Source organism: Suricata suricatta, chromosome 8, assembly GCF_006229205.1.
Source record: "Suricata suricatta isolate VVHF042 chromosome 8, meerkat_22Aug2017_6uvM2_HiC, whole genome shotgun sequence".
NCBI classification, from domain to species: domain Eukaryota; kingdom Metazoa; phylum Chordata; class Mammalia; order Carnivora; family Herpestidae; genus Suricata; species Suricata suricatta.
The window spans coordinates 78,842,337-78,869,921 of record NC_043707.1 but is presented as its reverse complement, the minus strand read 5'-3'; the positions used below and the strand labels follow the sequence as shown (position 1 = coordinate 78,869,921).

The following is a 27,585-nucleotide window of genomic DNA, read 5'->3' as shown; positions in this document are numbered from 1 at the left end:
GCGGGAGAGGTGCAGAGAGAGGGAGACCTAGAATCTGAAGTAGGCTTGAGGCTCTGAGCTATCAGCACGTGGGGCACGAACGAGCACGATCGTGACCTGAGCTGAAGTCGCACCTAACCGACTGAGCCATCCAGGTGCCTCTAAAAAGGACAGAACCTGGGGGTGCCTGGGTGGCTCACTCGGTTGAACATCAGACTTCAACTCAGGGCATGAACTCACGGTTTGCAGGTTTGAGCCCCACGCTGAGCTTGTATTGGCTAGAATCTGCATTGGACTCTCTGTCTCTCTCTGTGTATGTCTCTCTCTGCCCCTCCCCTCACTCTCACTTTCTCTCCTTCTCTCTCAAAAATAAGTAAACATAAAAAAATAAATAAATAAAGGACAGACCTGGAGGGGTGGTGCCTGGGTGGCTCAGTCAGTTGAGTGTCCGACTTGACATTCTTTGTTTCTTTCCTTTTATTCCTCTCCCCTGCTCTTGCTCTCTGCTCTTATGCTCACTCTCTCTTTGAGAAGAAAAAGAAAAAAAGAAAAAGGACAGAATTAGAGGCAGAGACTTGGGAGTCATCTCCATAAAGGTGACTGAGATGATTGGCTCAGTGCACCTTGCTAGAGAAAGGAAGATGATAGAGGCTTTTCAGGTTTAGTTACTGTTTAGCAGAATCAGCGCTGTTAAATTGTAAAAGGGAAAGAAGCTAGTTACCTCAAATCAAAGTAGGCGTGGATAAAATTCATAAGAAAATATTTAATAAAACAGTAAATTATAAAAGTAACTGCTTTTTAATGGAAATAACTTATTTTAGTGTGAAATACTCTTCTATTTGTGTATTTTTGAGCAAACAAAGGCTTAAAATACTTAGGGTCTTGTGACTCCTAACTTTGAATATAATCAGATTTATTTCTTCAGGGAGGGATTACATGGGTTGTTTTACCAGGAACAGGATTTATATAAATAATTTATAAATATAAAAGATGGCAAAATACTGTCATAAAAGAGATTTTGAAGCAGCTGCTGTTGATCTTAATTTTAGGTCCAGAGCGTCAATTCTTGCCATAGCTGTGCCTGTGGCAATTCTAACTCCTGGGACAAACCAGATGAAGATGATATGAAACTTGTCAATATTCCCGTGACCACTCCTGAGAACCTATACTTGATGGGTAGGAATAACTGAATAATGTCTTAAGATGCTATGCTCACATTTCATGTGAAACTAAATAATGATGAATTGTTCTCTGGGAAGCAACATAATTTTTAAATATTCTCGTATCTGTTGAATATGGTATATATAACATAAGCTATTGCTGGAGGATGCTCTAACAGATTACCACAAACTTGGTGTTTTAAGTAGCAGAAATGTATTCTCTCCGAGTTTTGGCGCCCAGAAATCTGAAATCATTATCACTGGGCTGAAGTCAAGGTATCATTAGGGCTGTGCTTCCTCCGAAGGTTTAGGGGAGTTTCTGTGCTTTGCCATTCCCAACTTCTGATGGCTTCTGGCTTGTGGCCTTGTGACTCCAGTCTCTACCTCCCATCATCACCTCCTCTGTGTGTGTCAAATCTCCCTCTGCCTCTTATAAGGACAGTTGTGATTGGATTTAAGGCCCACCAAATAATCCAGGATATCTCCCCATGTTAAATTTCTCAATTAATTTTAAGGTTCCTTGATTCAATCACATCTGCAAAGACCCCTTTTCTTTCTTTGTAAGGTAATGTTCCAGAGACTAAGACTTGACCTTTGGGTGGCTATTATTCAGACTGTTTCACTCATTTAACCTGATCTCTTGATTCTTATCTAATGAGTCTATCAGAGTCCACTTTATTTAATCTGTTTTTTATCTAGCTAGCTATCATTTGTATTTTTTAAAAAAAAATTTTAATGTGAATTTATTTTTGAGAGAGAGACAGAGTATGAGTGTGGGAGGGGCAGAGAAAGAGAGGGAGACATAGAATCTGAAACAGGCTCCAGGCTCTGTGAGCTGTCAGCACAGAGCCTGACATGGGGGCCCAAGCTCAGGAACAGTGAGATCATGACCTGAGTCAAAGCTGGAAGCTTAACCGAGTGAGCCATCCAGGCGCCCTGTGTTCTTATATCCAGAAAAGATGTTAAAACAAAAGGACTGTGTTTCACATTTTAGTATTCCTCTTGGCTCGACCAGGAGTATGTTTAGAGAGTATCATTGGAGCCTAGAAAAAGAAGCAGAGAACTTAACATCCGTTCAGATTCAAATACTTTTTCTAATGCTTTTCTGTGTTTGCAACTCTATTTCAGACTATATTTCTTTTAATGGAAGTGCATACTAATTAAAAAAACAAGACCAAAAAACACTTGAGGTAGCCTGGCCAATGAACTGTAAAGGAGATAATGATTTGTAGGACTGTGTACCTCCGAATGCATTCCCACACTCTAGAAGAGTTAGACTATGTCATCTCCTGTGGTATCACCATAGGTATTCCTGCCGATGAGGAAAAATGTAAGAGTGGTTCTTTTGCTGTCTTTTCCAAAGGCCTCCTCAGAATTAAGCTGACTATGGTTCTGTATTACTGTGTGTCTAGTAAACCTACACTCAGCTTCTGTTGGATTATTGAGAGTTAGAATTATAGAGAAATGGAGCAAAACCAGAGAAGCTGCAGCAAGTCTCAGTATAATAGAATTAAGATTGGTGGGAGCCCTTTACAAGATTGATGACATTAAAAGGATGTAGTGGTGAAATATGTTTGAATTCCTGTTACAAAACTGAGGGCATATGGTGGTTTGAGCATGTGCCGCAATGAGGTGAGACACAGTTCTTCCTGAGAGACAGCTTTTATCCTTGGACAGCTCTGCTATTGCACCATTCTTCCTTAATGTTTACCCGAATAATCAGACGGCCAGAGAGTAGATGGAGTGAGAAAAAGTTGAAGGAGCGAGAATTGTAAGGCTTGCAGAAAGAAGAGTAGGTAGTGATGTCATTAGTTGTCTTTTAAGTACATGGGGTTTTTAGAAGGAAGATCTACACAGCAGTTGGTTCTTTGCTATGGAAAATTAAGAAGGAAAGGACTGAGTTGTATTTAAATAACACTTTTTTTGTTCAGGGTTGTAGGTTCTTCACAGAACTGAAGAAATGATTTTAGAGGAGACGTATTCCTTAACTACTATATATCAGAAACATCTTGAGAATGATTTGCCCAGATTAAGCAGTTTTTGTTTTATTTGTTTGTTTATTTATTTTTAATTTTTATCTTAAGTAGGCTCCATGCCCAAGTGGGGCTCAAACTGACAACTGGATATCAAGAGCTGCATGCTCTACTGACTGAGCCATCTAGGTGCCCTGAGATTAAGCAGCTTTTAAAGATCTTTTTCTTTTATATGTCTAGGAAAATTGAAGTTTTCAAATATTTCAGTTTTGTTTCAAGTACATAATTATTTTGGTAAGATATTTTTTCCTTGGAGAAAAAGAGGCACATACTCACCTTTTTCCCCACAAAAGCTGTATAGCTGGGGGAATATGAATTTCCACTTGGACTATCACCCTTGTTTAGTTCTTGTAGTGTCTTGTATCTAGATTTTTAACTGACTCAGCAATTAATTTATCCAAATTGACATGGAAAAACTTTATTCTAGACTTAGTATGCTATTTCTTCTCAGTTTTACTCTTTCCTTCTAACAACTTCTTATAAACATGATAGCTTCTTAACAACTACTTTCTTCTATTTACCTATCTTTTTAATTTAGGTGGGTATTTTGAAAGATAGTCATGTGAATATAAAAGTTAGCCATTATTGTTGGACTTTTGATGAACTCAGAATTCTAGAAAAATCCCAAGCACCATACATATTTGAGTTACTTAAAAAAAGAAAAAAGAAAACCTATTAGTCATTTCTCTCTGATTTTTGGTTGACTAGGACTATAGGCCTAGAATATATTGGGAAATTAAAATTCTGCTATGAAGGGGCTCCTGTGTGGCTCAGTTGGTTAAGTGTCGGACTCTTGATCTCAGCTCAGGTCTTGATCTCAGAGTTGTGAGCTTGAGCCTCACATTGGGCTCCACGCTCAGTGTGAAGCTACTTAAAAATAAAACAAAATAGGGGCGCCTGGGTGGCTCAGTCAGTTAAGTGTCCGATTTCGACTTGGGTCATGATCTCATAGTTCTTGGGTTCAAGCCCTGCATCGGGCTCTGTGCTGACAGCTAGCTCAGAGCCTGAAGCCTGTATTTGGATTCTGCATCTCCCTCTCTTTCTGGCCCTCCCCTGCTTGTGCTGTTTCTCTCTTGTCTCTCAATAAATAAATAAATAAATAAATAAATAAATAAATAGAATAAAATAAAATCCTGCTATGAAATCAGGTGAGCATAAGATTATTCTTTAGTGCCAAAATTATAGTCAGACTGTGCCATTGTGGATAACCATATGGAAACGATTGCAGCCCCTAGTGATTTCATTTTGGCATTGATATTTTTGTTTACAATTTTTCTGTTCTTATTTTACAGGCATGGAATTGTTTGAAGAGGCACTACGTCGATGGGAGCAAGCTCTCACTTTTCGAAATAGGCAGGCTGAAGATGAAGCCTGTAGCTCCATTAAATTGGGTGCAGGAGATGCCATTGCTGAAGAAAGTGTAGATGTAAGGGGGGTTTGCTTGAGACTGGCCTTTATAATATTGGAAGAATTGAGCAGTGTTTAATGTTGATGCATTATACTTGCTTTTGGTGGCATTTAATAGAAATGGATTTTTTTCCCCCCTCTCTTGGGACTATGTGTGTGTGTGTTGTGGGGGTTTGCCTTGTTGGGCTTTTTTCCTGGTCAGTTAGTTGTTAAATCCCCAAATTGCAATTCATAATCAAGTTCCCTGATTTTCTAAAAATATATAGATTTACTGTGATTTCTAAAGGGATTTTTAAAAGCCTTGTTTTAATTAAGTGCCATTATATTCATAAAAGTTGCATAGAATTAGAACAGGACTGATACTTACCAGTCATGTCAACTAGTGACTCTCAAATTTGAGCATGTATTAGAATCATCCAAAAGACTTATTAAAATAGACTTGAGTTTCTAATTCAGTGGCTGCGGTGGGGGTGAGGGGGGCCTGAGAATTTGCGTTTCTAACAACTTCCTACATGATACTGATGCTGCTGGTCAGGGAGCTTACTTTGAGAACCGCTGGTCTAGTCCCACTCCATAAGTTTATAGGTAGAGAAGCTGAATCCCAGAGAACTGGGGTGACTTGGCCAAAGGCCCAGCCAGAGGGGCGCCTGGGTGGCTCAGTCAGTTAAGCATCTGACTTCGGCTCAGGTCATGATCTCACGGTTCATGGGTTCTGTGCTGACAGCTAGCTCAGAGCCTGGAGCCTGCTTCAGATTCTGTGTCTCCCTCTCTCTCTGACCCTCCCCTGCTCATGCTGTCTCTCTCTTTCTAAAATAAATAAAGACAGTAAAAAAAAAAAAAAAAAAGGCCCAGCCAGAATCCAGCACTCTCATCACCTAACGGGCCTTCCTCACATCCCACACTTTCTCTGCCTTTCATTTAAGAGTGGAAGGTATTGAGAATTTTAACATTAGAATCTAATATTTGCTGTATGTATTTTTCTCTTCTTGTAGGATATTATTAGTACTGAATTTATCCATAAACTTGAAGCTCTCCTGCAAAGAGCATATCGTCTCCAAGAGGAGTTCGAAGCCACACTGGGGGCATCTGATTCTAATTCCCTTGTTAATGATATTGGTAAGATGGGTATTTTATATGGTTTTCATGAAATGTGTGAATTTCTTCTTTATTCTTAGAATCATTTGTGTATATTAATATGGTTACATATTTTTAGAAAATAGTCAACAGAAAAAGTTCTGTTGTATTTACTGGTTTTTTCTTTCAGTTTTATTTTTCTAGTGAACTTAATGTGCCTAAGATATAATTTCGAGTGTATAGGTAGGATTGTGACTTTGTTTTAAAATTGCATTTTTTTTTAATGTTTATTTATTTTGAGAGAGAAAGAGAGAATGTGCATGCGCATGCAAGCAGGGAAGGGGCTGGGATGGAGGGAGAGAATCCCAAGCAGACTCCACACTCAGCACAGAGCCCCACATGGGGCTCAGTCCCACAAACTGTGAAATCATGAACAGAGCTGAAATCAAGAGTTGGGTGCTGAACCAACACTCAGTCACCCAAGTGCCCCTAAACTTACATTCTAAGTGAAGGTATCTGAATTTTTAAGTGTTGGAGAGAGGAAGAAGATAAACAGAAATATAAGTATGGGACAGAAGCACAGCTCAAAAAAGTGCATGTAGCTCATGGCATACATTTAAAATATTTTAAGTAACTCTATTTCTTGGACTACATTTAAAAATCTTTTTTAAAGATTATTGATTTTTGAGAAAGAGAGAGTGCATGAGGGGGTAGAGGCAGAGAGAGAGAGAGAAACACAGAATCCAAAAGAAATAGGCTCCAGACCCTGAGCTTTCAGCATAGAGCCTGATATGAGGCTCGAACCCATGAACCTTGCGATCATGACCTGAGCTGAAGTCTGACGTTTAACCGACTGAGCCACCCAGGAGTCCCGTCTTGGACCCCATTTTAATTTCAAGCGAGATTGTGATATTAGCAATTGGGACATGCATTATTATATGGAATTGCCCTTGCTTCCTATTTTATTTATTTATTTTTAAATTTATTTTTTAATGTTTATTTTTGAGAGAGAGAGAGAGCGAGCAACTTTATTTATTTTTGAGAGATTCTGTGTCTCCAAAACAGGCTCCAGGCTCCAAGCTGTCAGCATAGAGCCTGATGCAGGGCTCAGACAAACTGTGAGATCATGACCTGAGTCGAAGTCGGACACTCAACTGACTGAGCCACCCAGGCACTCCTCCTTGTTTTTTATTTTAAAGAGAAAAAACTGTGACAAGACTTTGTAAGTGAAATCTTCAAAGGAAAGAATCATTAAAAGTTCTTCCTTGAATTTTGTAAATGCTCCAAAGAATGAAGACAAGATTATATTACATCTCTTTTTGGTAAAAATAATTTTTTTAATTTGAGGAGAATTAAGCATCTGACATTGGCTCAGGTCATGATCTCACAGTTCATGGGTTCAAGCCCTGCATCCGGCTCTGTGCTGACAGTTCGGAGTCCGCTTCAGATTCTGTGTCTCTGGCTCTCTCTGCCCCTCTCCTGCTCTCACTCTCTCTTCCGAATAATAAACATTAAAAACAATTTAATTTGAGGAGAATTGTATTTAAAAAAAATTTTTTTATGTTTTATTTATTTTTTGAGAGAGAGAGACAGTGAAAGCAAAGGAGGGACAGAGAGCGAGAGAGAGACAGAATCTGAAGACAGGCTCCAGGCTCTGAGCTCGCTATAAGCACAGAGCCTGACGTGGACCTCGAACCCACTAACTGAGAGATCATGACCTGAGCCGAAGTCGACGTTCAACCAACTGAGCCCCATATTTTCTTGTAAGGAATAAAAACAGTCAAGGAGTGTTAAGTTTTTCCACATTTTTTCTGAACATAATATACTAAAAGTGGCTGCATTTTGAGATACTTACATATCTATTTATTTTTAATTTAGCTAAAAGATTTTATTTTTATTAGAATTAAGGATTACTGTCTAGGGGCCCCTGGCTGGCTCAGTTGGAGGAGAGTATGACTCTTGATCTTGAGGTCATGAGTTTGAGCCCCTTGTTGGTGTAGAGATTACTAAAAAAAATAATAATAATGTTAAAAAAATAATTACTCTATATATCATAATGTTATATGAGGCCTCTTTGTATTAATTTTGTTCTTTGTGCTTTCATACTATATTGTTACTAAAATTATTCATTAGACTTGAGTATTTTTTAGTAGTTGCTCTGCTCTTATCATGGGCATAATGTTGGGTTTGTCATTTAGAGGTTACAGGCCAGAAAAAAGTAGACAGTATTCATGTCAACAAATAGAATTTGTGAAAGCCTTCTTTTTTTTAAAATTTTTTTAATGTTCTTTATTTTTGAGAGACAGAGAGAGACAGTGGGAACAGGGGAGGGTCAGAGAGAGGGGGAGATACAGAATCTGAAGCAGGCTCCAGGCTCTGAGCTAGCTGTCAGCACAGAGTCCGATGCGGGGCTCGAACCCATGAACGTGAGATCATGACCTGAGCCAAAGCCGGACGCTTAACCGACTGAGCCACCCAGGTGTCCCCAAAAGCCTTCTTTTTATATTTGTTTCTTTCTATACAGTTCATTTTGTAACTTACTAGAGTGACATTTTAGAAAGAACAGAGAGAAGGAATATTAAAATAATTCAAGTGGAACAACTGGAAAAGATAGGAAGTGGTTAAGTTGCAAGGAAAACCAAAGAGAAGAAGGAGTAGGAAAAAAATTATAAATAGAAGGAGGGAGAGGAAAAGGGCTCCAAGGCTTAATGTCTTATTCTGGGAATGGAGGCTTTATCCTCAGTGTTCTAATTGTCTTCCTGCAGTTTCCTGGCTCATGGTAAGGATCATGTACGTGTGTAGTTCTTGCACTTGTTACTATTTAATGTGCATCTCAGATTTGGCGTGCCTAAAGTTTCTTTTTTCTACTGACCATAGCAGTTGGCAGAGTCCATCTCTGATTTCCTAGGTTATCAGGTTATAAAGATTTCTTAGCCCTGGCCCAGAAGGTCTGCTTTGGGTACACAGTGCTTCCAGATAAGAAGTCCCCTAGACAGATGGCATAATTTCTGGAGCCTAACTTTAAGTTCTTTCTGAGTAAATTATTATTAATTTGGAACTCTAAATGGATAGGATTTCTAGAGGGGACCCATAAGCAATCCGTAAGATTAGATCAGTTTAGGTTTGGAATAAGTTCCCATCTTGGGCTATCACTGGCTTCTAAGCTGACCGGCTTTACCCGGTGGCCATGCAATGCCCTGGCCTGTTACTGCCCTGGAGATTCCAGTTGACAGGAAGCTATATTATTATCTTCTTTCCTGGGAATTCTTTGGATATTGTTCTCTTATTGCTGATTTCTATTTTTGAACTTCTGGATTGAAAGAGCTCAATCTATGGTCAAGATTCTGGTAGGGGGGTAGCTTTGTTATAGCTGTTAATTGGTATTAATCAAAACTGCTTAGAAGTCAGCTCTCCTCATTCTCTAAATCCACATTCATTTTGCACATTTATATTATTGGGAGGCAACTTATAGCTAGTAGTCATAAGTAAACAGGGTAATAAAATGGCGTCAGAGGTTCAGAGTTGAATTTAAACCAAGTATCATGACTTCAGTGAATATGTCACTGTTTTGGAATTTGCTTTGTTTTATTTGATGAAATTAAAAATTTTCTCCCTTAAGAATTTGATAGATTTCCATGGTTGGAAGATTTCTCAGTTGTCATCTAATTTATCTCCTTTCCCCTCTGTCCCCTGAACTTCATAACTAACACAGACCATTGCTTGCAGGTTACCATGTGCCAGGACCTTTGCTGAGCACTTGTATAAAAGAAGCACTACACTGGGTAAAAATTATCTCACTTAATCGTCACAACAACTTTTATAAGAGAAATATAGTTATCATCCTCATTTTTCAGGTGGGGTAAGAGAGGGAAGGAGATACTGAGTAACTTCCCTAGAGATGCATGGCAGAACCCAGATTTGGAGCCAGGCAGGCTAACTTCAGAATTCATGTTCTGAACCACCATGCTGGATTGCCTCACCAGTTTGTAAGACAGATCCCTTCCTTGAATGGGATGGTTGACTGTGAACTCTGAGCAGAGCCTGCCTACTAGGAAATGTAATCTTGGAGCAGGGAGCCTGGGAACCCCCCTGCTGCCAAAGTAAGGAAATATTTCTTGTGGTGATATTTATTTAGTGTGGATCTTCCTTTCCTTAAAACATTTTTCCTTCTTCCAAATCTGTATGGGGATTTGAGGTTAACTCTTGTGTCTTTCTTTCCTCCTCTGTCAGGCCCTCTACACACTCTAGAAAGATTTTACTTGTTTTGTAGAAGGAAGTTATCAAGGTTTACTTCAAGAACAAAGGAAGAGAGCTACTCTTCGTACCTGATGGAAATAGTGCCAGATGAATTTAAAGTTTTATTTATTTTTGTTAGTGATCTCTACACCTAATGTGAGTCTCGAACTCACAACTCTGAGATCAAGGGTTGCATGGTCTTCTGACTAAGCCAGCCGGCGCCCCAGTACCAGCTGTATTTAGCGTAGTGCTTTAATGATTACTGTAATGGAATGACCCTTTGGGCTGTAACTGCATAATAACTCAGAGCAGACTCCAGATTCACCTTAACTGGATTCAAGTCCTGGCCTCACCATTGATTAGCTGTGTGATTATATAACTTTTCTAAATGTCACCTTCTTCATCTGAGAAATGGGCATATAATACCTATTTTCAAAATAATTATGAGGATTAAATGAAAAAGTGCATATAAAATGCTAGGTACAAAGTAACAGTGTGTATCAGCTCGGAATTTGGAACCTTTGGGGCACTCTGGAAGGCTGTGGCGTTTTTGTTGTTGTTCTTATTCTACCTGCCTCCTCCTGTATTTGCTAATTTCAAGGTATTCATTAACATTTCTTGTCCACTGATGCCTTTTCATGTTTTCCAGTGATGCTATAATTTTCCCTATTAAAAAATTTTTTTTCTGTCACTTTCAGTGGGCCTTTGGGGAAAAGGGGAAGTAAATGCCTATGCTCATCTACTATCTTGAAGTAGAAATTCTGGACATTAGGGGTACCTGGGCAGCTCAGTTGATTGAGTTTCCAACTTTGGTTCAGGTCATAATCTCATGATTCATGAGTTCAAGCCTCATATCTGGCTTGCTGCTGTCAGCCCAGAGCCTGCTTCAGATCCTCTCTTCGGAGAGACTCTCCTCTTCCCCTACCCCACTCATGCTGTCAAAAATAAATAAACATTAAAAAAAATTCTGGACATTATAATCACAGAGCCCAAGGACTACATTGGCTTTTCTGACACTGCTAGTATTGAACTTACAGTTACTAAAACTTTTAAATTCTTCTTTGTTATTATTAGATTTATTATTGGTAAGCCATACCTTCCCTCATTTGTCCCTGTGCATTTGTTTTCCTGGATCTGAGTTAGATGTTATATTCATTATTCTTATGAATTTGTCACTGCTGAATCATCATTCTGAATTGTTAAGATAGTTTAGATTTTGATTTGATATCCCTTTCAGCTGTCAGTCTCTAGTTTGGTCTAGTTGGTCACCAGTGCTCTTGAAAGCATTAACAAAAAATATTTCAAGGAGAGCTTATCACCCTCTACTCAGAACACTTCTGACACCAGGTGCATTGTTTTCCATGTCAAGCAATTGTCCAGTTCTCTGTAGATACCAACTAGGTGTCCTACAGTCTAATTCAGTTCTGACAGTAACTTTCCGGTTTTCACAGACCCCATAGATGAAGGGCTCTGCCTCACAAGACTGCCTTCCACTCTCATGCCAATCACAAGTCCAGGTTTCCCATATTTTTGACCAACCATCTGTAAATCAGGAGTTCCCACAATTGCCTCCTTAAGCTTGACAGTTTGCTAGAACAGCTCACAGAACTTCGGGAAACACTTTACTGTCACCAGTTTGTTATAAAAGGTACAACTAGGAACAATCAAATGGAAGAGATGCATAGGGCAAGGTGTGAGGAATAGGCCTAGAACTTGATGCTCTCTCCAGGTGCACAAGCCTCCACACCTCGATGTGTTCACTAACTTGGTATCTCTTTGGACCCTAGTTTGTTGGCATGGCTGATGAAATCAGCCATCGGTGACTAATGCGATCCTCAGCTCTTCTTCCCTCAGGGATATGGTTTGGAGCTGAAAGTTCCAGCCTTCTAGTTATATAGTTGGTTCCCTTGGCAACCTTCTCCCACTTCCAAGAGTCATTCATGAGCATAAATTCTAATATGGTTGAAAGGAGCTGAGTATGGATAACAAAGATGCTTCTCTCACCCGTATCACTTGGGAAATCCTAAGGGTTTTCGGAGCACTATGCCTGGAATTTGGACTACATATATACTATTATGTCACAATATCATAAAGTGGACAAAGCCAAAGTCAGAGATCTGAGACAGATACTTTCAAGTTGCCTTAGGTCACTCAAGACACTTGGTTGTTCAGCCAGCTATAGGTTCAACTGATTGTTCATTCTCATTTTTTTCATTTTTATCACAAGAAGATAATGGAATACTTTGTTATATATCATGCCAAAATGAATGTGTATTTATATACTTAACCAGTAGTTTAGGAAAATGTAAAAACAAATTTTTAAAAACGAGGCTGATAGTTCATATTTTTTGAGAAATATTAAGAGCTATTTTGTAGGTGAGTTTTAGCTATCATGTATTTATAGCTGGTTTTATACTCATTTGCAAATCATCTTCATTTTAGAAGCAACATGTGTCAGGTTTTATTAACTATAGTAGAACCTCAGCAAAACTTCACTAATTTGGAGTACAAAACATAAACAGGGACTCTGCTTAATTTTCCATCGGTACTATCTGTAGTAGTCTGCCGGGTTAACATTGTGGACGAGATGACCAGGTAGGACAGTTGAAGTCCTCCTCAGCATGATTCTTTCAATATGTTTAAAATGATTTTAGCATTTTTCTTGTTAAATAATTTTGTGTTTATTGAAAGTAGATTAAATCTTCTCTTTTTTAAAAACAGCAGATCCAAAAACCTTTCGAGTTGCTGGTATTGTGAGTTATTTGGTTACTTTACGTAGGTGAGGTTGATAATAGTTTAATAAGTGTATAGTATGATTGTTTAAAAATTTTTAACGTTTATTTATTTTTGAAAGAGAGAGATACAGCATGAGTGGGGATGGGTTGGAGAGAAAGGGAGACACAGAATCTGAAGCAGGCTCCAGGCTCTGAGCTGTCAGCATAGAGCCTAATGTGGGGCTTGAACCAACAAACCAGGAGATCCTGACCTGGGCTGAAGTGGGATGCTTAACCAACTGAGTCACCCAGGAGCCCCATGTATGATATGATGTATGACTGGATTATGGTAATGGCCGCACAACTCATTTACTGAAACTCACTTAAAAGGGGGAAGTTTTATGGTATGTAAATTATACTTCAGTAAAGCTGTTAAAAATACAGGATAGTTTTTGATATGCTAATTTTAAGTAAGTTTTCATGACTTTGAATTAGTTTAAGTTAGCAAAATATCACTTTATACTAAAAATTTTAAATAATGCAAGTCCCCAAAATTTAAAAAATATTAATCAAGAATCATTTAGTTTCAAAACTGTGGGCCTGGTGAATTATAAACTGTTTGCTCTAGGCGGTGCGGCTGCAGCTGGTAATACTGAGAAATACTGAGTGTCCTTTGTAAATGTTCTGTGGACCGCACTACGAGCACTCCTGCAAGTGGCTTTAGTAATTCTGCTGTTATTTTTACTGCTATTGTTAAATTTAGAGTCTTTTTTATATTTTGTAATACTGTTACCTAAGTGGTTATTAAATTTTTAAAATGCTGAAAGCTGCTGATAATTCTTGCTGTTAATTTAGTACCGAGCATGCTGGAAATTTGGCACTGATGCTGAAAAAAAATAAAAGAGCACAATTAATAGCAAAAGCATTTTTATTTTAAAAATTAAAAACTGACAACCTGGATCTGAAACCGTAACCACGAATGAACTCCTAAGCGAAGCTGTCATCAGTGTTCTGATAGAAAATACTTTGGATATTTGGGAAGGAATAGTGATACAAAAAATGTTCTTACAAATACTACAAATGTTTTAAAAACATTCTTTTTTTCTTTAAAGTTTATTTGAAAGAGAGAGAGAGCATGAGTGAGGGAGGGGTAGAAAGAGAGGGAGAGAGAAAATCCCAGGCAGGTTCCACACTCAGTGCAGAGCCTGATGCAGGGCTCAGTCACATGACTGTGAGAATCATGACCTAAGCCGAAATCAAGAGTTGGTTGCTTAACCAACTGAGCCACCAGGAGCCCTAAAAGCATTTTTAAAAACTGTTTTAATTGTAATCATTTACTGTGCTTTAAAACTATGCTTGAAAAAGAAATGCAGCATAAAAATTGTAGTCTGCTTCACCCCCTTTTATATTGGTTCCTACAGGAAAATAACTTTTAATTATGCAAGGTTTTAAGGTATGAATTCTTTGCATAGAATGTAACCATTTCTTATTCTCTAATTCATCTTTTCCTGTGTTCTGTATTGGTATTTCCTTAACCATTCTGAATTGATAAATCATTATTGGATGTACAGTTGACCTTGAACAACACAGGTTCACTTATACACAGATCTTTTTCAACAGTACAGCACTGTACGATAAATGTATATTCTTTTCCTTATGATTTTTTAAATAACATTTTCTTTTCTCTAGCTTACTTGATTGTAAAAATACAGTATATAATATATATGACATACAAAACATGTGTTAATCAACTGTTTATATTATCTGTAAGGTTTCTGGTCAACAGTAGTCTGTTAGTAGTTAGGTTTTGGGGGAGTCAAAAGTTATATGCAGATTTTTGACTGTGTAGGGTGTTTAGTGCCCCTAATCTTCACATTGTTTAAGGGTTAACTCCTGTCCTTTTACATATCAAAAGTTTATTTAGGGCTTAAATAATAGTTATTTGTTCAGTTATTCCTACTATAAAATGAAGATTTGAATTTTCTAATAATAAAAAAATGTATTCCTTCTTCCTTATTGAGGCTCTTTAGTCTCAATAAATGCAAGGTATTGAAATCACTAGAGGGCAGCACATTATATCTACATATTAAAAGCCAATGACTCATAAATGCCATTCTGTGCTGCTTCTAGCACTGGAAGTTAAATTTAGGTCACCACATTTGTTTCTGGCATGTTTTGTATACACCTGTTACTGTAACTCAGAGTGAGAGCATGAAGATGATGCACAGACCTGAAATAACATTAGTGTACATTTCCATTAGTATTCAGTACAAGTTCTAGCTAACAGCATCTGTAAGTGTTATGCTTATATGCGATTTTTTAGAGAATTGTTAAATTAAAATTGTTAAATTATAATTTAGTTATTGTAATTTTTGAAGGTTCAACCAAACAACTCCAATATGATTTCAATTATAGACAGTATAGTTTAATGATTAAGAACATAGTCTTTGGAGTTAAGCAGAGGTGGGTTCAGATCCTGGCTCTAGCATTCTTACTAGCTAAGAAACCTAAGCAAGCCATGACCTTTCTTGCACTCAGCTTCTTCATCTGTAAAATGGAATTGTGAAGACTGAGATAACATGTATCATTGTGTTCATTTTTTTCTTCCTTTTCAAGTCTTATTTAAATCTCAGCTAACATACAGTATACTACTAGTTTCAGGTATAGAATTTAGTGATTCATCACTTAGAATAACTAGTGCTCATCACAATTGTCCTCCTTAACCCATCACCCATTTAACATCTCATTGTCCACCTCTCCTCGAGTTCCCTTCATTTTATTCTCTATTGTTAAGAGCCTGCTTTCTGGTTTGCCCTTCTTAACTTTTTTTTTAATGTTTTAAATGTTTTTATTTATTTTTGAGAGAGAGAGAGAGAGACAGCGTGAGCAGGTGAGGGTCAGAGAGAGAAGGAGTCACAAGATCTAAAGACAGGCTCCAGGCTCTGAGCTAGCGGTCAGCACAGAGGCTGACGCAGGGCTCGAACCCACGACCTGTGAGATCATGACCTGAGCCGAAGTTGGACACTTAACCGACTGAGCCACCCAGGCGCCCCTTAACATGTTAATGATAACATGTATTATCATTTTAGCATAGGTACATGGTAAACATTTGTTATCTATTTATATTCTGGTTATAGTCTAGCATTTTTATGAGACCAAAGATTATTTTAAAGTTGCATGGTTACAGGTAGATTGGTGTTACATGTTCATAACTTGGTTTACAATGATATTGTTCAATCATATTCTCCAGGCAACATTCATTGTTTCTGGGAATTAATTTGGTTTTTCTCATGTTGTCGGAGTAACTTTAATTTGCATTTACTGAAACAAGATTATTTATGTTAAAATTATTTGAGAAAGTAAAGAAGATACTCTTTACAAACATCCTTTTTCTCTGTATTAGAAAAGAAAATGCCTCCTGAAGGACAAATACTTTATAAAACTATTCATTCTAGACATAGCTAAGATTACTGGGTTTCTTTGAATTTTGATCTTGGCATATGCATAGGAGGAAAACAAAAAACAATTATGGATATTCTTTTTGCTAACATATACAATTGTTTAGCAAATTCTCTTGATTCTGACTCCATAGTATAGCTCTCACTCTTTCTCTTTTCTCTGTATCCTCATTAAATTTTGCTTGGATTTGGGGCACCTGGGAAGTCTGAATTCAACTCAGGTCATGATCTCACAGTTCGTGGGTACAAGTCCTGCATTGGGCTCTGTGCTGACAGCTCAGAGCCTGGAGCCTTCTTTGGATTCTGTGTCTCCCTCCCTTGCCCCTCGCATTCTCTCTCTCTCTCTCAAAAATAAACATACATGAAAAAAATTGTTTTGCTTGGATTTAATATTCTCCTAATTGGGTTCCTTCCTCCCGTCTCTCCCCACCTTGGTATATGTACACCTTGTTTCTAGAGTTATCTTCTTGGTGCAAAACTTCCATCTTGTGAGTCCCAGGTTCTCAGTAACTTTTCTGACCTATTTATTTTACTTTCTCCCATATATTCCAGCCAAACTGAACAAAATCTCTTCCAGAACTGAAATTCTTCTATAAGATTTCAGTTGTATAATCAACTCCAGGTTTTTAGTAAATTTTTCTTATTTTTCTTTTCGCATTCTTTTTCTGATACTGTTCTTTTGCATAATTCAAGATGATCTGAAGCATTTTTTTTTCTGCCTCTAAACACAACTCTGTTCAAAACTACTTTCTCTGTGTATTTTTCTCTGCTTTTTCAACCAGAAGAAATCCCTCATACCTTTCTCTGTTCCATAATAATAACATATGTTGTTCTTAGTGGTACCACTAAGACTCATCTGTCTCTCTGATTTCTGAATATATTGAGAACACAAAAAGAACCTGATTTTGATTATACAATAGCTTTAACTTTATTTAAAACTTTAGTCGCTAATGTCTGGATTGGAAAACCTGGTGAGGCTTCCTACACCGTCCTTTCTTCTCCTGAAAAAATTATCTGGAGGGTACCTGGGTGACAGTTAAGTGTCCAGCTTTGACTTAGGTCATAATCTCAGAGTTCCTGAGTTGAAGCCCCACATCAGGCTCTCTCTTCATCTCTACTTTTTGCCAGTTTAATTACTATGTGTCTTAGTGTGGGCCTCCTTGGATTGATCTTGTTGGGGCCTCTCTGCCTCTTGGATCTGAATGGCTGTTTCCTTCTCCAGATTCAGGAAGCATTCAGCTATTATTTCTTCAAATAAATATTCTACCCCCTTTTTTCCTCCCTTTTCCTTCTGGGATCCCTACAATGCAGATATTACTACACTTGATGATGTCTCTTAGTTCCCTTAGTTTATTTTCATATTTTTTTCCCTCTCTTTTGTTCAGTTTGATGGCTTTCCTTTTCTTCCATCTTCCAGGAAGCTGATCTACTTCCTCTAGTCTACTCTTTATTCCATGTAGTATATTTTTAAATTCAGTTATTGCGTTCTTCATCTTTGATTGCTTTTTTTTTTTTTTAGTATTTTTCTCTTTGTTGAAGGTCTCAGTGAGGCCCTCCTCTCTCAAGTCCAGTGAATATCTTTATGACCATTACTTTAAATTCTCTATCAGGTGTATTACTTATCTCTGTTTCACTTAACTCATTTGCTGTGATTTTGTCCTTTTCTTTCATTTGGGACATATTCCTCTGTCTCCTCATTTTGTCTAACTCCCTGTGTCTGTCTCTATGTGTTAAGAAAGTCAGCTTTGTCTCCTACTGTTAAAAGTAGTGGCTTCATGAAAAAGATGTCCTGTAATGCCCTGCAATGCAGTGTCCCCTGTTCACCAGAGCCTGGCACTTCAGTGGTATCTCCTGTGTGTGTTGCATGTTGTTCCTGCTGTTGTCCCTGCTGTTGTGCCTAAGCTACTTTTCCCTTCAGTCCAGTTGTCTGAAGTGGCTCTCTTTGCCTGTTATAGGCAGGTCTTGGTTCCTGTGTTGCTAGTGGGCCAGTGTGTGGCCACTTTGGGCTTGAGTTGGGTCAGACCAGGTTTTTCCAGAGATGCAGTAGTACCAAATTGCAGGGTGCTTTCCCTGTCTTGTCTGCTGAAAACCTTTTTTTGTTGGGTGGGACCTGCTGGGACACCAGTTAGACTGGTGTATATGGTTATCGTCCCCTCTTTCAAGGCAGGAGTAACTTTGGAGTCTGCCGGCCCTTTTCTGGGCTGCTTGCACACTGGCAGACTTTTGGCACCACTTGGATAGACTCTGGCCAAGGGCCTATTGTAGGGGTAGGTCCACAGGAGAATGCAGAGGTGGGGATGGGGTGTTAGCAAGTTTGTGCAGGTCTGCTTGGGAGGGAACATGGAGGCACAGAGAAAACTGTTGCGGCTAGCAGGGCTCGAGGGGTGGATCTGCAGATGTGTTGAGTAGGTTGCACTGTTAGCAAGCTAGGTAGACCTTGTTCAGGCTGTGTTGGTTCCCACAGGCATCCTTGAATCTGGCTCTCTGGCAGGGGAGAGAAATCGTACCTGACAACTCTTTATTCTTGGAGAAGTCTCCCAAAGATTCCTGCCTCTCCAGCACATGCCCTGAAATTAGTAAATAAATCTTGTATACCCCAGGTGTTTTTCACATTGCTGCTTCTATGCTGTATCCCATCAGGGCTATTTGTTGTGGACTCATTAAGAGTGGGGACTCAGTTTCTTATGCTCCAGTTCCAAGTGTGAAGCCCCACTGACTGTAAGAACTCAAGAAGTTAGGTCCCTCTGGTTTTCAAAGCCAAATGTAATAGAAAGTCATCTTTCCAGTGCCTGAGGTACCTGGGGTGGGGGGTCTGCTCCTCCAACACACACTTTGCGGGTCTGTTGGCTCCTGACCATGTCTCTGCCCTTCTATCTTTGGCATGGCCTTTTCTCTACATTTAGCTACGGAGAGTCTGTTCTGCTAGTGTCTGGTCATTTTTTGGGTTATTTACATTGATGTGGGTGTTATCTAGGTGTATTTGTGGGCGGAGGTGAGCCTAGGATCCTTCTCCCCAATCTTGTCCAGAAGTTCTCTGAAGCTTTGCTTTTTATAGTTAGGTGTTTAATATGCCAGGAGCTGATTTTCTTAAAATATTTATTTATTTATTTATTTTTGAGAGAGAGATAGAGCGAGCTAGAGTGCATGACTAGAGGGCAGAGAGAGGGGGGACAGAGGATCAAAGAGGGCTCTGCTGACAGGAGTGAGCCTGATGCAGGGCTTGAATTCAGAAACCTTGAGATCATGAAATCAGAAGCTCAACTAAGTAAGTCACCCAGGTACCCCTGGTGTGAATCTATGCTGTTACTTTTTTTTTTAAGCATTTGGATAACTAGTTGCCTCAGCATCATTTAATGAATAATATATCCTTTTCTCACTGATTTTTTAAAAATTTATTTATTTTAAAATTTACATCCAAGTTAGTTAGCATGAAATGCAATAATGATTTAAGGAGTAGATTCCGGTGAATTATCCCCTATGTATAATACCCAGTGCTCATTCCCAACGAGTGTCTTCCTTAATGCCCCTTACCCATTTAGCCCATCCCCCCAATGACAACCCTTTCAGCAACCTTCACTTTGTTTCTCTGTATTTAAGAGTCTCTTATGGTTTGTCCCCCTCCTTGTTTTAATATTATTTTTGTTTCCCTTCTGTTCATCTGTTTTGTATCTTAAATTCTGCATATGATTGAAGTTATGTGATACTTGTCTTTCTCTGACTACTTTTGCTTAGCATAATACCCTCTAGTTCCATCCTGGTAGTTGCAAATGACAAGATTTCTTTCTCTTTGATTTCCGAGTAATACTCCGTTGTATATATATGCCACATTTTCTTTGCCCATTCATCCATTGGTGGACATTTGGGCTCTCCATACTTTGGCTATTGTCGATAGTACCACTATAAACATTGGGGTGTGTGTGTCTCTTCAAAACAGCACACCTGTATCCCTTGGATAAATATCATAGTGCAGTTGGTGGGTTGTAGGGTAATTCTATTTTTAACTTTCTAAGGAAGCTCCATACTGTTTTCTAGAGCTTTACTCTGGAGTCCCTATCATATGTCAGGTTGTTTTATATGTGTGTCATTTGTGGACTCTGTTGTTAGTCCGGTTGTCTCTTCCTGCATTGGTTTCACAGTGTCTTCATTACTGTAGCTTTATATAGTTTCATTATGAGTCTTGACACCTGGCAGCATGAGTCCATTCACTGTGTTCTTTTTTAAGAATTGCCTTTGCTATTCTTAGTCCTTTGCTTTTCCATGGAAGTTTAGGACACCTTGTAAGTTTCATGAAAACCTCTCTTGGGATTTTGATTATTACACTGCGTTTATAGGTCAGTCTGTGGGAGAATTTAGTTTTCATAATTTAATGTCTCCATCTAGAAACGTGGTATGGTTCTTCATTTATTTAAGTGTTTTATGTCTTTCATAACTTTTTATAATTTCCGTCATAAAGGTCTTACATGTTTTTATTGCTAGGACCCTTATTTAGTTGTCATTGTACATAGTACATTTTTAAAATTTACATTTTCTGAGTTTTATTGTCAGTATCTAAAATGTTACTGAGAGGGGCACCTGGGTGGCTCAGTTGGTTAAGTGTCCAACTTTGGCTCAGGTCATGATCTCAGAGTTTCTGGATTTGAGCCCCATGTTGGGTTCTGTGCTGACAGTTCAAAACCTGGAACCTGCTTTAGATTCTGTGTCTCTGTGTCCCTCTCTTGCTCGTTCTCTGTTTCTCTCAAAAATAAATAACAATAAACCTTAAAAAAATAAATAAGATGTTACTGATACTTGTATTTGAATATTTTCAGCAACCCTTCTGAATTCTTATTATTTCTGCCCCTAGTAACTTATTATAGGTTCTTTTGGAATTTTTATCTAGAACATATACCTATGGATGATAACATGTTTATTTTTTTACTTTCTTATCAACACTTATGCTTTCTTTTTCTTTTCTTCTTCCTCTGCTCCCTCCACCCCCATTTTACTGCTTTGGGTAGATTCTTTTGGTTCTTTTTGCCTCTGAAGAGAGCTATGTGGAAAGGACTACAAGTTAGCTCTTCCACCACACAGAATCAAAGACTGTGTAGCAGTCTCTACCCTGTTGTTGTAGCCTCCTAGTGCAGTACAGGAGTGTTGATGGCACAGACTCATGAAGACCTGAAGGCAAATGACTGCTTAAAAATCAACTTGATAGTTGGGCTCCTGGGTGGCTCAGGTGGTTAAGCGTCTGACCCTTGGTTTTAGCTCAGGTCATGATCTCACGGTTTATGAGTTCAAGCCCTGTGCTGTTCCCTACTTGGAATTCTCTCTCCCTCCCTCTCTCTCTCTCTGGCCCTCCCCTGCTCTCTCTCTAAATAAAGTAATTAATTAAAAAAAACCTTGGTACTATTTATTTAACGTTACTGTTTGCCTTATATGTGGTGATAGTCCGATAAATAAGGGCTCAAGTCCTAGTCTTCAGGTTGCCTGTGGTATGATTGGCCAGTTAAGACTTATTCTTATGAAGCAGTTAGAAAGCAATATAGGTTAGTATATGCCTCAAGACTGAGCTGTTTCATAAGACTCAAAGTCTAAACTCTTTCCACAAAGCACAGGATCCTTCCTTTAACTTTTCCTTCCCACCTTCATTCTTTTCTGTACTTCCCAACTGAAATGCCCTCAGCCTGTTTAAGAGCCTAAGATAAGAACTTGAAAGTAAACAGATCTGGTTTGGGACATGTGGTGATCTTTGGTTATCTGCTGTTGTTCTTCTGCTAAAATATTCTAAACATCTTATAAATTTATTTGGAAACCCATGTAAGTATCATGAGTATTGGGTAAGAAGGTATGTACAGTACTACATGAATATATTAGTTTTCCATTTAAGGAAATAATTTTGGTAAACTTGGAAGAGTGGCTGTAAATGGATGATAGATTCACAAATACTTGTTGTAGTAGTTTGACACAAAGTACATATCTATGCTACATACATAATTTTTGTACATATCAAATATTGTACTAAGTATATCTATCTTTCATATTAAACAGAAGTTTATGTTATTATCTGAATTATTATGGGAAAAATTAGACTTTGGTTGGTTACAACAACTAGTGAGAAGTTGGGAGAATGTGGGATTAAAACCTAACACCTAGGAATGATCTATACTTCGGGAGACTTCTGTTATCATTTCATCATCATATCATGCAGGGTCTGCATCATCACATGGTGTGGTAATGTATTTCAGTAACAGTACATTCAAGATTAAGATTATTTTGGTTAGGCTGTTGGGGCTGTACTAAATTCCTGAATTTAATACCAGTGTAAAAATAAACCTGATTAACAGCAAATGAAGCTTGCTTACAGTTTCTTGGGGACATGATTTAGTTGATATAGTATATGGAAATTAAGTTCAAGCTTGTTAATCTACACTTTAATTAGATTTCTCCTAAAGATAATTGGGCTTCATAGTTTGTTTGCTTACATTTTCTATAAAGAGTAGTATGTATTTGTAGTAGCTGTATTAGCAGGCAACTCTGAAGCCATTAAGTGATAAATACTGTTCTTTTGGCTGAACAGAGGACTTTGAGATTCTTTCATACTGATGTGTAGGAACAAATTTAGCCCTTAAAAACAAACCAAGAATTTTTATAGTTTAACAGTATTGCTTTGCATATTTCAGATGCATGTTTAGGCCCCATTATACTCTATTTTTTGAACAGAATGAACTCATAAAATCTTCGGTCTCAATATTTATTTAGCAAACATTTGATCACCTAATATATGTCAAACATGTTACAAGGCACTGGAAAGACTGGGATGAAGGACATTTCATCCTTGTTTTTCAGCAACACGGAGTCTAGTTTTGCAGCTAGGTAGGCGTTAAAAGGTAGATAGCACAGAGGTGCCTGGGTGGCCCATTCAGTTAAGTGTCCTACTTCGGCTCAGGTTATGAATCTCATGTTTCATGGGTTCAAGCCCCATGTCCAACTCTGTGCTGACAGCTCAGAGCCTGGGGCCTGCTTCAGATTCTGTGCCCCTCCCCTGCTCATGCTCTGTCTCCGTCTCGCTCTCTCAAAAATAAACATTAAAAAAATCACATAGCAAAATGGGGCGAGTGGCATGATAATGTGTTCAGAAAGTGCTATGAAAACATTAAAGAAAAGCATAGATTATTCATCAGGGGGCTCAAGAAAGGCTTCGTATGCGTGACACTTGAAGAAAAATCATCCACCAAGAAGATAGTTGAGAAGAGGGCACTTCAGGCGAAGCGAACAAGGATCAAGGTGTAGCCTGGGACCTGTTAGGTCTTGGAAATAAAACATATGTAGGGGAGTGGTGAGAAGTAAATCAAGAAAGGTGGACAGGAGATAAATCGTGAAGGTCCTTGTTTTATATCTCTAGGCAAAATGGAGCCACTGGGAATTATAAGAAGTCATAATCAAATTTATGTATTTGGAGGAGATTGTGGAAGTGTTGAGTAGTAAAGTTTGAATATTTTATCCATCTTTCTGCTCGCTCTCTTATGCTGAGGATTTCATTGAGAGAGTGACATATCCTGTAAGGGAAAATTAGAGGTTTTTCCAGCTTAGTACTGACTGCACAAATTCTCTGGCAGAGAATAACTATAAAATGGGACCTCCTAACCACTAGAGAGATGTTATTCTTCTTTTTTGATAAGTAGCCAGATAGAACATTTAGCAATATTGAAAGAGCTTGGCAGCAAGAGGAAATACCTCAACCTATCATCTTGAGTCAAATGTCAGACAACCCCGAGTTGACACTCTAAGACCTTTTCCTTTTCTACAGAATCACTGTGGTCAGAGGATAAACTCCCTGAGGGTTTATTTTTAGGGAGTGACATGAATTACAGGCTTAATTTGTATAATCAGAGTTCTAAATATACAGAGTACAAATTGCAGAACATATAAGAAATTTGGCTTAGTAATTTCCTCCTATGTAGTAAGGCTCATAATACTACAAACTGGTATTATATATGTAAGTCAAAATCGGTACAGAGATGAAAGCAGTATAATGAAAATCGTTGGGTGCCAGGAACAGGAGAAATTCCCTGCTACTTGCCTTTGCCTCTTTTGTATTCAAGTTACATTTTATCAGTTTGGATTACTAAGTCTAGCCCTTCACTAACGTGACCTTTGTGTGACTTAGAAAAGGGCTCATGTAGCTCTTAGGAAAGGGCACTTTTGTGATAAGAAAAAGGTTCCCCTTCTAGAAGATGCAGGTCCAGGATATGGGCTGACTTGCCCCATTGGTCAGTGGCCTTCATGTGGTGCACAGAGTGACCAGTTCTTGCCAGTGATCCTGTTAAAATCTCTAGAGCTGCAGACCTAACCTTAATTACTTCTTGTTTCACTCTGGGTTATCCAGTCATTTCTTTCTTCTGCTAAAAAAAAAAAAAATAATACTGTTACTCCTTCCTCTTTCTTTCTATTACTCATTTTGCATGGGCAGCTGTATTTCCCACCTAGGAATCACAGTTGTTATATTGGGTAGATATGGCATATAAAATGTTTTCATAAATAGAGAATCCCAGAGACAACTGTTACGGGAATCGCTTTTGGGTAGATCAATGGTATTAGGCTGTTTTTGTACATGTATGTATTTCACATAGTTAAAACTGTGTAAGTCATAACACATCAAGAACTAATCAGGTTTTTCTTTTGTTTCAGTGGATTTCATTGTTACTCTTTTCACTATTAAGGTACAATGAGGGAAAAATCAACAAAATAGCATCTCTTAGTTCTTTTGCTTTCTGAAATTATGATGGTTTAAATTTTTGAATTTAACTTTTAAATTTCCTCACATATATAGCATTTTAAAACCAATCAAAATAAATAAACTGTGTGCAGTACAGATGGGGCAGGTAGTCACAGATGCACAAAGAGCAGCAGGAGTCTTCTAGATTTCTTAATCATTGTAACAGATGATAGCAGACTGGAAAATAGCTTGTCTTGTCAGCAGGAACTTTTCCACTTTCAATAAAACCGTAGAAAAGACAAGGTTCCAAATCCTATTCAAGTTGCTAAAAATCATCTGGAGACTAGCTGCTGACATAGAAGTCAGATGACATTAGACAGTTGGCAGCGCCCTCCTCTTGCTGGTGTTATAAAATCCACAGTGGACAGCCTTGGTTTTAAAAGAAGAGTGGCATCTTTGGAATCTCCACTAGGATCTGCTGAGGTTAAAATAGACCTGATGGCTTCTAAGTGACAGAAAATAGAATGTGTGTCGGGATGGCAGAAGTGAGACCTGTAGAAAGCCTGTCTGGATTGGTTTAAAGAAGTAGATATAGGCCTGAAGCCCCAAGTTCCAAGGTTAAAGTATGTCTCTGTTTTTTCTTTTTGTTTTTTGTTTTTTTAACTTTCAAGTAAATGCTGCTTTGAAAAAAACTTAATATGTGAATTATGAGGTTGTGAAAGGAGCAAGGCTTGAATCCAGTCAGATTTTTGGCCTAAAATGTCTCACTGTTGTGTTAAAAGTAAACATACTTTTAGTATCCTTCCTAAGAAGAACATAGTTTATGTCTATGCATGAATCTTTTAAAAAGTTCTGTGTGATTGAGACAGATAAAGCAACGTTTTAGAAAGTTTTAGGGGCGTCTGGGTGGCTCAGTCGGTTGTGTCCAATTTCAGCACTGGTCATGATCTCACAGTTTGTGGGTTTGAGCCCTGCATCAGGCTCTGTGCTGACAGCTCAGAGCCTGGAGCCTGCTTCAGATTCTGTGTCTCCCTCTCTCTCTGCTCCTCCCCCACTTGTGCTCTGTCTCTTTCTCAGAAATAAACATACATTAAAAAAAAGTTTTAGGCTTGAGGCTCCAGACTGACTCAGTTGGTAGACCATCTCTCTTCTTTTTTTTAAGCTTATTTATTTATTTTTGAAAGAGAGAGAGCGAGTGAGCACGGGAGAGGCAGAGAGGGAGAGAGAGAGAACTCCAATTAGGCTCTGCACTGTCAATGTGAGCCCGATGTGAGGCTTGAACTCATGAACTGTGAGATCATGACCTGATCCGAAATCAAGAGTCAGATGCTGAACTGATGAGCCACCCAGATGCCCCTAGAGCGTACTAGCTACTCTTAATCTCAGTGTCATGAGTTCAAGTCCCATGTTTGGTGTAGAGCCTACTTAAAGTAAAATAAAATTAAAAAGTAATAAAAAGTTTTAGGTTTACTATTTTAAAAGGTTAGGAAAAGAGGCACATGGCTGGCTCAGTCGGTAAAGCTGCAGCTCTTGATATAATGATTGTGAGTTTAAAGCCCCATGTTGGGCATAGAGCCTACTAGAAAAAAAAGGGAGGAAGAAAAAGAACTACTCTCTTGAGAGCCGGTGTGGTAACGTATGGCATATATATTTTTTGGTATATTTTTAATATTTAGTCCTCCAATTATATGAAAGCATTCTTTTTTTTTAAGTTAATTTATTTATTTATTGAGAGAGAAAGAAAGAAAGAGAGAGAGAGAGTGTGCAGGGGGGCAGCAGAGAAGGAGGGAGAGAGAATTCTAAGCAAGGTCAACACTGTCAGCCCAGAGCCCCATGTGGATCTCAAACTCATGGACTGTGAGATCATGACCTGAGAGCTGAAACCAAGAGATGGACTCTTAACTGACCGAGCCACCTAGTTGTCCTTGGAAAGCATTCTTTTTGGCACTTCTGAGGATAAAGATTAGGCATTATGGGGCATAAGCTGCATATTTTAAGTTTATAAGAAAATATCATAAATTTAATTAATTTAGAGCCAAGTATTAGAAAAATAAGAATTATAACAGGGCTCTGAAAACATGTAAAGCAGGTAAAATGATCCAGATGAAATATATATGAGACCCTTTTTAAAAATAGGGATTTTCATGTCTTGGGTATGGTCACTTTATATAACAAGTTTCATTTAGTTTATATCAACAAATATTGAAGTGTTTACAGTGTGTTCAATGCTCTATTAAGAACGGTAGGAACTACCAGGGGGAAAAAAATGAAAGACAAAAAAGATGGGAAAGTCTGTGAATGATTGTCACAGTTCAGCTAGTCACGCAGGCTATATATTCAGGCAATAGTTAAATAAAAATTCAGATAGTGTATCAAATTGTACATACTTTTACAGAATATTATGAATAGCTAACAATTATTGAACACTTACTTTACATGTATTAACTCATTTAATCCTTACACAACTATACGAGGTAGATTTTACTCCCATTTTGCAAGTGAGAACACTGAGGAATGGAGAAGAAAAATTTACCCAAGATTGTTATCCAGCTAAGTAGCAGAGTCAGAATTTGAATCCAAGGAGTCTGGCTCCAGAGCCCATGATTTTAACACTTTTGCTGCACTGCCTTATATAGAAGCAAAAAATTAGATAATTTTTGGAGGATACCTACAGGCGATAGTACTTGAGTCGCATTGTAAAACCACATGTGTTTCTGGGCAGCATGGTGCAAGAGAGCCGAAGGAAAAATTTGTGTGTTGGAGAAGATGCAGGAGGAACCAAAGGCTTGGTAAAGAATATATATGGCAATAGGAATAGCAGTGAAAAAT

At 38.3% G+C, this 27,585-nt stretch overlaps 1 protein-coding gene across 5 annotated transcripts in view; it reads left to right on the top strand.

Annotated features, from left to right (window-relative positions):
• Positions 1-27,585, top strand: part of MIGA1 (mitoguardin 1) — a 91,759-nt gene that overhangs the window by 23,505 nt on the left and 40,669 nt on the right. For all 5 annotated transcript variants that reach the window (XM_029947222.1, XM_029947220.1, XM_029947225.1 and 2 more), the window contains exons 5-7: positions 1,029-1,155; positions 4,465-4,598; positions 5,572-5,695. In XM_029947222.1, the coding sequence (XP_029803082.1) occupies positions 1,029-1,155; positions 4,465-4,598; positions 5,572-5,695 (385 nt within the window). The remainder of the gene's footprint in view (positions 1-1,028; positions 1,156-4,464; positions 4,599-5,571; positions 5,696-27,585) is intronic.